Genomic DNA, 14,167 nt, shown 5'->3' with positions numbered 1-14,167 from the left:
CTGCAGTCAGCGTGGTGGACAAAGACAACGAGGCGTCAAGTATCGGGGTTCTATTCTTTTTTTTTTGTCTCCTTCTTTTTCTCTACCACACCAGCACTTTCCTTACGGGTTCTCTCCCGCCACCAGCACAGGTCACACGCCACGTAGCTGCCTCAGGCTATGCCTGTAACACTTGGAATGAGCTTCATCTGTGGCATGTTTTCTTTGTCATCGGTGGAGGAGAATGCACCGGATTCTCGAACTTCCTGTGTTAATGAAACAATGGTCCCTGTTGAACAATGTTCACATCGCTGTCCGGTGCTCCCTTGCACATAGCGTTAGCCTCCGATACAGCAGTCTCTACTTGACATACAATGGACAATGCTTTAGTGAGTGTTAGGGGTACTTCTAGTAGCAACCACTCCCTGATGCGCGCAGAGTTCGTTTTTACAACTAGTTGGTCTCTAATCATCTCCTCTTCCATACTTCCAAACTGACACGTCGTAAGTCTCACCAGTGCGTTGGCTTCGTTGTCTGAAGTGGTAACGTTCGGCCATCACATTTGCCGTGAAAAAGCTCGTAAGCGCTTCCAGCGCCTTGTCGTATTTGTCATCGGCAATCGTTAGTGTGTAAAAAAGTCTCTGACCTTCTGTACCCAAGCAGTGGATGAGCAGTGCACGTCTTCGTGCCTCCGATAATTCCGAGTCGGACATCGCCAGCAAATAATTCGTGAAAGTTCGTATCCACGCTTTGAATGGAATGGCACTGGTGGATCATCGACTGTTTGAAGAAAGGGTGCCGGTTGGCTCAAGTTCAGAGCCGCCATCCTCGTCTCCAATATGTTGTGTTCCAAAGAAGCAAGTTGATCTCGGTGTGCACGTGGATTTATTTAAGAACAGTATTCATCATATAACTTCAGGAACGTTGTATTATTGTTCTGTTCTACCTTCTTCTTTGTGTATCTCCTCTTCGTTGTTCTCTCTCTCTGCTCTTCATCTCAATACTCATCTCTATAGTACCCTTAGTGGCAGAACCAAGACACCACAAGTATGCAGACAGTATTCCACAAACAGATTGAAAGCTCTATTGTTCCTCCTGAATTGAGTTAAAGTTATGGCCTCTAGGTTAATGGTGTGCCCCTCCCATAGTTGAGTCAATATCAACACCATAAGGGCCTTGAAACTTCCTACTTTTAGCAAAAACATTGAGATTTTCCATTGAACTTCATAAGAATTGTATTTGGTGAAGTTCTTTTGTTAGAAATGCATAAATGTCCAGCTCAGACAATCCCCTCCCCCCATAAATTGACAGCAAGCAGACAATGTACAATCAAATGGGGAAATATGTAAGCTTGCTGACAGGGTGGACATTTTTGGCTAATAGTAGCATTTTATGAGCGCATGGGGCACCTTCACTGATTCATTCAGCTAGCTGATTGTGTATCGTCAGTGAACATGTTGAATGTGACAACATCCAACTACACGCACACACTTGAATTACAAAACAAGTGTAAATGTTTATTCTGCAACTGTACATTGTTTCAGGCCCTCCACTAAACACAATGCTGGAAGTAATGTCAATGAAAACATCAGTGGGTTCCTCAAAGAGGAAGCCAACCCAAAAATGTTCATTACAATAATGTATTCTATGCAGCCCAACTATTTTAAACTTGATTGATATTGTGTTTGTGGAATATGAGTTAAGCATTAAAATCCATCCGTTTTTGTCTATCTCACAAAATGGCCACACTCTTGACATGTACAAAAATGGGTGGATTTTACTGCTTAACCCATTAAGGCCTAAAGCGCCTGGCTCAACAGCTCCCCAAAACCTAAGGTCGCCTTTGGAATTACCCTTGAAAACATTAAGTTTTCCCAGAAATTCATAACTTACAAAATAATTAAGAGCAGACAGAAACATAATTCCAAAAGTATTTGAGAGTTTAGACATATGGCTTTCACACAGGCAGAGTTTATTATTATTTACTGTTTCAATCGAAGATATAAAAATTACATGTCAGTGCAAGAGAAGCACTATTTTAATTTAGAAAAAGAATTGTGGTAATTACCATCCTCTATTCTGTTACAAAGACGTCATTATTGTCATTGTCTACAAACTATATCATATCACATTCCACTGGTTCCACTGGTTCAAAGTCCACAAGCGCATCGTCTATATATCACTGCCGTTACTTATTTCAGAGCTCCCGTGATCGACGGCCATTACGGCTTGAAAAAATTACGGGACATCTTCCGCGGTCTCGCGACACCATCACGTGTATATTCTGATGCATTAAATTGGCTAAAAGACGGAGAATTGGATTTAAAAAAACGGCACAGACGTATCCGCTCTCCCGGCTTTAAAGGTAGAAAGACGCAACAACGCTCCCGGTTCTAGTGGTAGAAACGCGGTTATGCGCTCCCGTCCTTAATGGGTTAACTTATATTCCACTAACGCAGTATTAATCAGACTGCCATATTTTAACTAGTGGGGCTGCATAGAACATATTCTTGTAAAGAGAATGTTTGGGTTGACTTCCACTTTAAAGGGACATCCACTCCATAATGACAGGGTGAACAGCAGTTCCAGGGATTTCCAAAATGTTCAATATGATTATAAAAATTGAATATACATAACCATATAACTTTTTATTCTTATTATTAATCATATAACTTGTCGTGGACAGTAAAATGGGTAATTTGATTTATAATTGGTTTAATAGCACTTAATCACTTTATAATGTAGTTAGTGGGGCAGAGTGTATGTCGGACATGCCAGTATGTTCATGTACAGCCATCCATCCATCCATTATCTGTACCGCTTCTCCTCACAAGGGTCGCGGGGCGTGCTGGAGCCTATCCCAGCTGTCTTTGGGCAGTAGGCAGGGGACACCCTGAACTGGTTGCCAGCCAATCGCAGGGCACACAGAGACAAACAACCGCACTCACAATCACACCTAGGGGCAATTTAGAGTATCCAATCAACTTACCATGCATGTTTTTGGAATGTGGGAGGAAACCGGAGTGCCCGGAGAAAACCCACGCAGGCACGGGGAGAACATGCAAACTCCACACAGGGAGGCCGGAGCCGGGATCGAACCCACGACCTCTGAACTGTGAGGCGGACGTGCTAACCAGTCGACCACCGTGCCGCCACCATGTACAGCCAATGGGGAAAAAAAGTTAAATAAACACCTTCAAGAGATTTACATATGCTTGTACTGGTATGTGTGCAAATGTTTGGCCACTTACAGTATAATAAGACCACAGCGTTTCATTATTCTACAGTCTACATGATGACTGATTCTGACAAGAGCACCAAAGGTAATTGGTGGACACCTTCGTAAAAACCTAATCTGGAAAAGTGGAATGGTGTTAGTTTTGTGTTTTTTAATTGCCTCATATTGTGTTCCTATCTACTACCATTAGGCCTTGCCTCTAGTTCGTGGTGTCAGTTTAGATACCCATCATATACTGCTCGCCTTGTTTTGATCGTCGGAAGTAGTTCGAAACATGAAATGGATGCAATATTCTTACGAGCTTGCTGACATATGTTAACACTTTTTGATAAAGCACTTTATTATTAGGGCTCATGCATTGCAAAGAATTGACCAACTATTGTGCAATTCACGTTTGTATTCAGTCGATCAGAGGTATAGTTTTGTGTGTTTATAGTTCTTGTTGGGTCAGGGCTCAGGAGCGCATCCGGCTTCTTCCAATAGTGGGAGGAGTTAGTCCAGAAGACGTCTCCGTGAGCAGACGTGGCAACGCGTGGCGTCATCAAAGTGAGTCTGTGTATGTTCATGGGAAATCGAGCTCATCTAGCTAACAGGTGAGTACCAAGGCTGTTGTTTATGTTGCGTTATCAATTTATATACACGTAATGTCCAACGACACGTGTTCCCTTAACGTTTGACAAGCCGTACGAACGTCTTCAGAACTGGGCTTTCCTTCTGATTTGTAAATAGCCGTGTACACGTGTACTGTACAGCTGATTTGAACAGTGGTTCGATTGGATTCGCTGTAGTGTAAATGTGTTCATAACCAAGCTTTAAAGTGTAAAGAGCGGTGCTTATGGGTCCTCGCTCAGCGAATGGTTCAACAAAGTAAAACAAATCCGCTGTGTTACAAACTGATTAACACTCCAAAACTGGGGGGCGAAAAAGGCCTACAGTGGGTGTACTCAGAACTATTTTGTCTCTACACAGACGTATTTCCATCTGTGTTACAAATACATTCTGTAGAGGTTTCCCCCGCCATTACTTCACATTAAATGTACAATGGATATGTTAAGTTTACACCTGTGTAAATGCCAGGTTTTTGTTGTATGAAAATTAGACAAAGAGCTTCATTTAATTCAGAACTTTTCCACCATTAATGTGACCTATACCTCCTCAGCTTAATTGAGTAAAACAATATTTTATTAAAAGGAAGTAAAAATAAACAACTGAAATAATGAGGTTGCACAAGTGTGCACATTATCTTAAAACTGGGGATGTGGCTGTGTTCAGAATTAACCATGAAATTAAGGCCCCGTCCAGACAAAACGCGTTTCAGTGTATCCACCCCAGATCCGTCACCAGAGCCCAGCCTTAGGGGGCTACATGAAATGCATGGGGGGGACAAATTATTATTAATACCCTACAGACAGCAGTTACTTTGCCCCACACAGAATGTTCGCGTAGCGCTGCCGCTCTGTCAATACTCTAACAAAAACAAAACTCTAACTAAAACGCTTTTGCCCATGAAAAAAAAAATCAACTCCTAATGTCTAATATGGCCGTTTAGGATTAAAGAACGCAATATAAGGCAGGCTACATTCTTATTTTATACGTGGTACAGTGCATACGATTTAATAACGCAGTCAAAGACAGGATACATTCTTATTTTATACGCGGTAGGCCTACAGTGTATAAAATAATACGGTATCCTGCCAGACATTTTCAGCTGAATGTTTTTTTTTAATTATTTAATGAGCAAAAGTATTTTATAAAATAGATAAAGACAAGGTTTTATTGATCTTTTTTTCCCCCTCATGAAAAATATCTCAAAGTGCAATTTAAGGCACATTCCCTTCCTTTAAGCATGGAGAGCGCATTACAAAGTAATCCAGTACCACAATATTGATATAGGGACTAAATATGATTTTGGGATTGTGTTGTGTTGATGATGGTGGCAACTATGTAATGTCAATTAAAACTGCGATAACTGATCCCAACATTAGTATTTTCACAACACAAAATTAGCTACTAAAGATTAGATTAATTGACTGTAATGTAATTTTGGTAACATTTGTGCAGACCTCAAAAGTTAAAATAAAAAGTCAGCACTCTATTGTGAAAACAAATGAATAGCATTACAAATTAATATTTTATGCTATATTAATATACGTTTTTTCTAACTTTATAGCCTCCTGGCTGACGTAGGGCGTAGCGTACAGTAATTCTTTTCCAGTTTCCAGTTGAGTTTAGCAAGTAGATTTTCTCTCCACAGTCCAGACATGTATTAATTTGCTGTTTTGCTGAGGTTCTAGCCAAACGTCTGTTCAAAATGTTCTCGGATCACCAAAGCACTTAATTGCCATGTTAAACGAGCTAGCCGTGCGAATCTTAGGTTAGTTTAGCATTTAGCATGGCTTGTAGCTCCGATGTGACGGGCTGGTCCGTCTATCCATCACTGACGGACTGCTGTTTTGCTGACGATTGATGAATGACGATGCCAGTTCCTGGCAATGTCACTTTCTCCACTGTGTTCCGCGGTATATTTAATGCCTTTGAAATTCGTTTGCACCCTTCTCCTGTCTGAGCCCTCTGACGCTCTGGTTGCTCTCTGCGGACCACGGGTTGTGCTTCAAGCTGCGACCACAAAAATGTCAAGAAATGCGTAATAGAACACCTGAACTTTATTTGGGGTTTAATCATGGGCACTTGAACTAGTAGACGCCAAGTGAATGTGAATGGTTAATTCTGAACATAGCCCTAGTTATAGGAGGGTGTGCACACTTGTGCAGCCACATTCTCGCAGTTATTTATACATCACCTCTGTAAAATGTTTTTTTTTTAATTACATCTTATAGGTCACATTAATGGTGGAAATGTTTCATATATAAATGTAATAATGATATATATAATTTTGGTTTCACTTCAATTCTCATTGTAGGAGCCATTAGTGTTTATGGATGTTTTTTCCTCATTGGGATTTGCGCTTGTGTGTTGTGCACAAGCTGGCAGCGCGCATGCTCCACTTTCACAAGTGATTGGTGATGTAATCGGTGGGTGTGGTTTTAAGGTTCGATCCTGCCTTGAACATGTGTCCAGTCTGTTTAATGGAGCCAGTCAGCTTCATAATGCCGTTATTGCTATGGTTCCTGTTGAAGAACAAGAAAAACAGAATGCTTGGTTTACCAGTGTTGAGGAGCATAAATCTGTCTTTATGGAAGAGGCAAATAAATGGCTCTTGGAGTTGCCAAAGTTGTTTGAAGCTCCATCAGGGGGCGTTGTTGGACAAGCATCTGATCCATATGTAGGACAACATTCCAACGAAGAGACGTGTGTGTTAGGAACCATGATGAATCCAAAAGGTGCTGTTGTGGATGTTGGACCTAACGACAGTGTTTCTAATGTATGTAATGGAAAACCCAAAAAACGTAGTACAATTGTAAGTCTGTTGCTTCCAGTACTTCTTCAGCTCGTTTAAGAGCAGAAGCTGAAACTGCTGAGGAAAATGGAGGAATGGACATGGAATTTGCGGCATCTATGGCCCGAGTGAATGTGTTTAAGGCTTTAGAAGGCTCTCATATTTCAGCTAAGTCTAATGGAATGAACTCTTATTTGGAAAGTGCTAAAAACAGTGTTAAATGTGGAAGCTGCTACATTTGTGCCTACATTTACCACTGAGCCATTGTGCACAAAGAACAACATTTTTACTGGAGGTGCTGCTGTGAGACCCAAAGTGTATCAGCAAACCAAGTTTGATTCTGTCTTAACTGGGGCCGGTCTGTCATCATTACCAGCAGGTGCACATCATGGAATTATTTCTACGACACAGCTGCACCTACAACTGAGAATACATCTGATCGACGTTTGATTACAGTGCTGGAGAAACAAAATGAAATTACATCTTCGCTGGTCAAACAGCAATAACTTTTTCTTTTACCTAAACAAGATTTACAAGTTTTTGATGGAGATCCATTACAATATCAAACTTTCATAAGAGCTTTTGAACACAATATAGAGGAAAGAACTCCCAAATCACAAAGACTGTTTGTATTACCTTGAGCAATACACCAGAGGTCAGGCACAGGATTTGGTTCGAAGCTGTCAACATCTACCACCTTCTCATGGGTTCACTAAAGCAAAGGCTTTGCTACAAGAGCATTTTGGAGATCCATTTAAGGTAGCTTCTGCATACATGGACTAGGTGCTTTCATGGCCTTTGATAAAAGCAGAAAATCTCAAAGCATTGCAAGCCGACAGTCTATTGCTACGTGAGTGCTCCAACTCAATGGGAGAGTCTGTAGGTGACCTAAATGTGCCCACCAATATGCAAACCATTGTGAAAAAACTGCCTTATAAGATGAGAGATACATGGAGAAATGTGGTCTGCCATCTGCAAGAAACATACCATCGCAGAGCTACATTTCGTGACATCGTGGAATTTATTGAGAAGCAAGTTAAGATTGCAAGTGATCCTCTTTTTGGAGATATACAAGATTTATCGGGAACTGGAAAAAGAGTTTAAAGCTGGGACGTATCAGACTAGTACAAGGGCTAGAGGCAGTAGTTTTGCCACTACAATGGCACCTGTTGAAAAGAAAATGAAGCCTGTAAACAAAAGGGAGAAGAATTTACCGGTCAAGGCATGCTTGTTTTGTGGAGCTGGACATTCTTTGTATGTTTGCCTTCTATTGGATAAAAAGACGCAAGATGAAAAGATGTCTTTCTTGAAGGAAAAAAGAATGTGCTTTGGTTGTTTGTGCATTGGGCACAGAAGTAGAGAATGCAAAAGACGTTTGACGTGCAGAGTTTGCAATTTGAAGCACCCTACATTGTTGCACATTCACCCCAGAACTAAGCAAGTACAGGCCAATGGTGGTTCAGAAAGTGTTGGAGAAGGTGATGTAGTGTCAATAGAGTCCAGTGCCTTGACTGGGGCCGGTAAGCAGGACTGTGCATTATCAATACTGCCTGTCCAGGTGAAGTCCAAAAAGGGGCACAAAACTTTCATAACTTATGAAAACACTTCTTTGTTTTGCACCGAAAGACTAATGAATCAGCTTAATCTAACAGGAAGAAAGTTTGGGATTCTCCTCAGAACGATGGGACAAGAGCAAGTTGTGGACAGCTACGTGTTGTCTGATTTGGAAGTGGCTGGTGTGGAATCCAACAACTTTTGCGACTTGCCCGAGATTTTCACACAAAAGACACAAATCTCTTGTTGGCGGATCCAGAAGTCAAAACTGTCATGGTGAATGCAACACAAATTGGGCAGGCAAGCCCAGTGGAGACGTTAATCAACTATTTCTCCTCCTGGCACTGTTTGATAAAGGCCATTGGTTGGCTTCTCAAGTTCAAACGTTTTCTGTTGTCGCTGGTATGTCACAGAAGGCAAGCAAGGGAAACTCTCGCGAAGCAAGAGTTGAGTCCAGAACAATTGAATGGAAAGACCAAGCTCCAGATGGAACATTTCAAAGACCAAGTGCCAAATAATGCTCTCACAGTGGAGGAGTTGGTTGCTGTTGAGAAGGCTGTGATCCAATTTTGTCAAAGAACAAGATTTGCTGAGGAGTTTATAAGCTTGAAAAAGGGACAGTGTGTGAAGAAGACGAGTCATCTCTACAAGCTAAACCCAATCCTGGATGATGGTCTCATAAGGGTTGGGGGGCGGCTTAGTAGAGCGGCTATGCCAATTGAAGGAAAACATCCAGTTGTTCTCGGTAAAGACCTTCATATCTCTGGCTTAATCCTTTTGTTTGCCGTCAATGTTATACATTAATGGCTACATTATGCCGCCGTCCCTGTGTAACCGATATCTTTGCTGCTGTAACACTGAAAATTTACCCACTGTGGGATCAATAAAGGCATTCTTATCTTATCTTATCTTAGATATGTACATCAAGTTACAGGTCAGAGTGGACGCAACCATATGCTTTCTTACCTGCGGCAAAAATATTGGATTCCTGGTGCCTGTGCTGCTATCAGGTTTTGGCAAAGTATATTACCTGTCATAGATTGTCTGCTATGCCTGGACATCAGAAAATGGCTGATCTACCTCACAGCAGAATAACTCCAGACGAACCCCCCTTTAGTCATGTTGGCTTGGATTGTTTTGGGCTATTTGAAGTGAAGCGTGGGCGTGCTGTTTTGAAACGATATGGTCTTATTTTTACATGTCTAGATATATGGGCAATCCATCTTGAGGTTCTGTTCTCGTTGGACACAGATTCCTTTATCAACGGGCTCAGAAGATTTATTGCCAGGCGAGGACAAGTTCTGGAAATCCGTTCGGACAATGGTACAAACTTTGTTGGAGCTGAACGTGAATTAAGAGAGGCTATTAACAAGTTCAACCATAACCTCATACATGATATGCTGCTGCAAAAAATAATTAAATGGATTTTCAATACCCCAGCTGCATCACACCATGGAGGAGCTTGGGAAAGGTTGATACGCTCAGTTCGCAAAGTATTGAACTCGGTTTTGACGACTCAATCTTTGGATGACAAAGGCTTGGTGACTGTGCTTTGCGAAGTGGAGGCCATTGTTAACAGCCGTCCTATCACAAAGGCATCTACCGATCCCAACGATTTAGAGGCACTAACTCCTAATCATCTGCTGCTACTCAAATCGCAGCCATCATTACCGCCTGGATTGTTTGATAAGGATGACATCTACGCTCGTCGCCGCTTGAAACAAGTGCAATATTTGTCAGCGTTGGTTGAAGGAATACCTTCCAGGATTGCAAGAACGTCAGAAATGGAATCGTGCTCGAAGGAATGTTGTACCTGGAGATGACGTAATGATTGTGGATGAAATGGCACCGCGTAATTCATGGATTACCGGAAGAGTTTTGGATATGATTTCGGACAAACATGGACTAGTGCGTACAGTAAAGATCAAAACGAAGTCAAGTGATTTGGATCGCCCAATTACAAAGGTCTGCCTTCTGCAGGAAGCAGATGAGCAGTGAAGTTTTTGGGATTGTGGACATATGCTTTGGACTTTGATTCATGGACACACCTGAATGAACTTCTTCAATTTTTGAATATGATGTAAACAGCTCTTTTTGCTGAAACGCTGTACCTTTTCATTTGCTTCATGCCTTTTGTAATTACGATAATTTTTGTGTCCTACATGTTAGTGGTGATGGGTAATCATTAGCACACAATAATTAGGGGCCGGATTGTAGGAGCCATTAGTGTTTATGGGTGTTTTTTCCTCATTGGGATTTGCGCTTGTGTGTTGTGCACGAGCCGGGAGCGCGCACGCTCCACTTTAACAAGTGATTGGTGATGTCATCGGTGGGTGTGGTTTTACTTATTAGTAAGTGCACTCACCTGTGTGTGTTTTTTTTTGGTGGATCTTGTGATGGGGTGAGTGCGGGGGAAAGCTTTTTTGTTGACCGTAAAATGCCAGCTATGCAGCTGCATAGCTTCTCTGCTTTTTGGACACAGAATTAGCCAATTCAGATTTTTTTTTTTTAAATAATGAGATCAATGCTCTAATTTATGTTTATATAAGCATAATGTATATTTCAATGTATGTACATACATTTTTAAATACTGGTGTTAAAAAAATGGTATCGTGCTGTTTTTGACGCCGTAAAATCGGGGTACGGTACTGGTACAGGTATCCCGTGCAACACTACAATATATGATAATGATGATGATTGAAATAACAGGAAAAAATACTGCACAGATTCTGCTCCCCCTACGTAGACGGCGAAGGTCAAGGAGATGATGGAAGAGAGTGGGATTGAGACTACACCTCCAAGTAGCCCTACACCACCAATGAGTGCAGCTGCTTCAGTCAGCCCTCCACCGATGAGCGTAGGTAGGACATCTGTATGGATTCTGTTCCTGAGGATTTTTACCAAATTTCATAAACGAAATCGCACTGTATAACTATCTATGTCTATGTACCACTTTCTATGTGTATCTACAGTGGGGCCAATAAGTATTGGACAACTTAAAAAAATTTGCAAGTTCACCCATTTAAAAAGATGAAAGGTTTGTAATTTTTATCACAGTTACACATCAAGCATGAGAGACAGAATGTAAAAAAAAAAAAACAGGAAATCACATTGTATGATTATTAAACAATTTATTTGTAAAAATGGGTGGCCAATAAGTATTGGGCATCCAGCAAAAGTTACTTTTATTTAGTAATATTTTGTAATGTAGCCTTGGTTGGCAATGACAGAGGTCGAACGGTTCCTCAAGTTCTTGACCAGGTCTACACACACTTTAGTCGATATTTTGGCCCACTCCTATGCACAGATCTTCTCTAGAGCTGTGATGTTTGAGGGCTGTCGCTCAGCAAGACAGAGTTTCAACTCCCTCCACCGGTTTTCAACTCGGTTGAGATCTGGAGACCGGTTAGGCCACTCCAGAACCGTGATATGCTTTTTACGGAGCCAGTCCTTTTTTTCCCTTGGCTGTGTGCTTTGGATTGTTATCATGCTGGAAGACCCAGCCACATTTCATCTTCAATTCTCTGACCGAGGGAAGGAGGTTTTTACCCAAAATGTCACAATACAGGGCCCCCATTGATCTTTCCATTGATACGGACCAGTCTTCCTTTTGTAGAAAAACATTCCCAAAGCATGATGTTTCCACCCCTATGCTTCACAGTAGATATCGTGTTCTTGGGATGCAACACTGCATTCTTCTTCCTCCATGGTGAATGATGTTTAAACCAAAAAGTTCAATTTTGGTCTCATCTGACCACATCACATTCTGCCAATCCTCCTGATCGTCCAGATGGTCAACAAATTTCAGATGGGCCTTTACATGATTTTTGCGTAGTAGGAGAACCTTTCGGGCGATGCAGGATTTCACCCCATGACGACGTTGTATGTTACTTGTTATCTTTGTGACGGTGGTCCCAGCTGTCTTCAAATCATTGACCGGTTCCCGTCGTGTAGTTCTTGGATGATTCCTCACTGGTCTCAGGATTATTTGAACCCCGCGAGGTGAGATCTTACATGGAGCCCCACTCCGAGGGAGTTTGTCAGCCATTTTCTAATACTGTTGATCTTTTTCTCACAAAGTTGTTTACCAATTGCAATTTGACTGATCCCAGCTTTGTGCAGTTGTACAATTTTATCTCTGTGTCTTTGAGGTGTTTGTTTTCTAGCTGCCCAATACTTATTGGCCACCCATTTTCACAAATAGTCTAAAAATCATACATTGTGATTTCCTGGATTAAATTTTATTTATTTTTTTTACATTCTCTCACGCTTGATGTATACCTATGATGTAAATTACAAACCTCTCTAGTCTTTTTAACTGGGTGATATATATAAGTATCTATGTATGTATGTTAGGGGTGTGATGGTACACTCGGGTGTATTAATACGTTTCGGTATGGCATGTTCCGTTCTGTCCACTTGTGTTCAGTTCGGTCCACTTATTAGCGCGAGCTTAAGCACGGACGCTGACTGTTTGCATGCGGGAGACGAGAGTGGCGGCACAAAAGAGAGAGCCAGAAAAGAGCCACAGCTCGAAGGTGCCCGCGTACACTGCGGTCTCCTGTTTGAGAACATTCTGGCTTTCCTGTTCCCCATCGCCGATGGGGAAAGGTGCGTGGATAAATCCGAAAGTTGTGTGCCGACATTGCTACATGAAATCGGCGGCTATGTTGCGGCTAGCGGCTAGCACGTCTAACATGCACGGTATCATCCGACTGTGAATGTTTCTTAGACGAGGAAGCAAGCAGTCTTTTTAGCCCAAAACGTCAAACTTAAATAGCGAGATTTATCCTATTGTATGGTCTTCCAGGAACGCGCCGTCAGACGTAGTTTAATTATAACGTTTTTATGAATCCAAGTACAACTGCTCACGCTCTTCTTTCTCCGCTGCTCCACTCGCTTGCCGTACGATGCATACATGAACCTCGGAAACATCACAACTCAGCAACACACAAATCTGACCACAACACAGATAACCCAATTTGTTACAACATGCTGTTGAACGTTCAAAGATTTCAGTGCCTAAAGTGTATACAATTTCATAGACTTTTTAAAGTTACTGTATTTTTTAATTATAAAAAGTTTTAATATAGTTAGCAATAATTGTAACAGTTTCACCTCGGGTCCCACCTGAACTGGTCATACGGGGGCTTGTGATGGCAATTGCAGCAACAAGGGTGAAGCATTGTTGGCAAAGGATGTTTTTTGTTCTGAATCTTCCTTTTTATAGCCGAAATACTTTCATATTTCGGATGTTGACTTTCTTTTGGGGACTAAATCCACTGCTGCTTCTGCCGTCGTCTCCTCCTCCTCCATGTCGTCTCAGAGCAGACAGCAGTGGCTGTGAGAGTGGAGGGGGAGGGGCCGGTGACTGATTGGCAGGAGGGAGGGGGTGGGGATGTGCGCGACTAGTCGTTTAACCGTCTACGATTTATTTAACGTTTAGTATTTTACTAATCGATTAAACGCTGCATTAGTATCACGCAAATTGTTCCTCACGCCTGTGCCTCGGCCTCTGTAAACAAGCTGAGCACCAAAAGAGAGAATTGCTCCCTTCCCCCCGCCCACTCGCACACATAGTAGGGTGCGGGGACACTAAGTAAATTCTGAAGATGTCGAAGCTACCACGAAAAACAATGGCACCGTTTGGCAGTATTTTGATGCAGCAGATGACAACAAGGTCGTCTGCAGGCTTTGTAAGCATAAACTCGCTTACAACCACTCTCCCAGAGCGATGAGAGACCACATCCAAAGTAAATCTCGATGTGAACGTGAGCGTTTTTTCCAGCGAGGCGCTGCGATGATCACCGCACAGCAAAGATTACCCAACTAATTTGTAGAATGATGCGATATGCTGCCGCTTTCTTTTGTTGAGGGCAAACTGTTCCAAAAATTAATGCTGTATATCGAGCCTAAGTACATGGTGCCAAGTCGCAAAATAACGCCACAACTCGAGAGTAGCCATAACCAAATGAAAGAGTAGATACTACAAGCGTTTG

General features: G+C 41.9%; 1 protein-coding gene across 3 annotated transcripts in view; it reads left to right on the top strand.

The window, feature by feature from the left end:
• The first annotated feature begins 3,683 nt into the window (after nucleotides 1–3,683).
• The window catches only part of prrc1 (proline-rich coiled-coil 1), a 30,934-nt gene continuing 20,450 nt past the window's right edge, over nucleotides 3,684–14,167 (top strand). The window contains exons 1-2 of one of the 3 annotated variants that reach the window (XM_086053956.1): nucleotides 3,684–3,810; nucleotides 10,915–11,029. In XM_086053956.1, coding sequence (XP_085910082.1) covers nucleotides 10,933–11,029 — 97 coding nt within the window. In that variant the 5' untranslated portion in view covers nucleotides 3,684–3,810; nucleotides 10,915–10,932. Of the gene's footprint in view, nucleotides 3,811–10,877; nucleotides 11,030–14,167 lie in introns of all 3 variants that reach the window. The other 2 variants (XM_086053955.1, XM_086053957.1) reach the window with 2 other exon arrangements.

This window comes from Filicampus tigris, chromosome 15, assembly GCF_054856515.1.
Source record: "Filicampus tigris isolate MCC_2025a chromosome 15, RoL_Ftig_1.0, whole genome shotgun sequence".
NCBI classification, from domain to species: Eukaryota; Metazoa; Chordata; class Actinopteri; order Syngnathiformes; family Syngnathidae; genus Filicampus; species Filicampus tigris.
The sequence above is the reverse complement of the archived record's forward strand: the minus strand, read 5'-3'. Positions and strand labels throughout refer to the sequence as shown.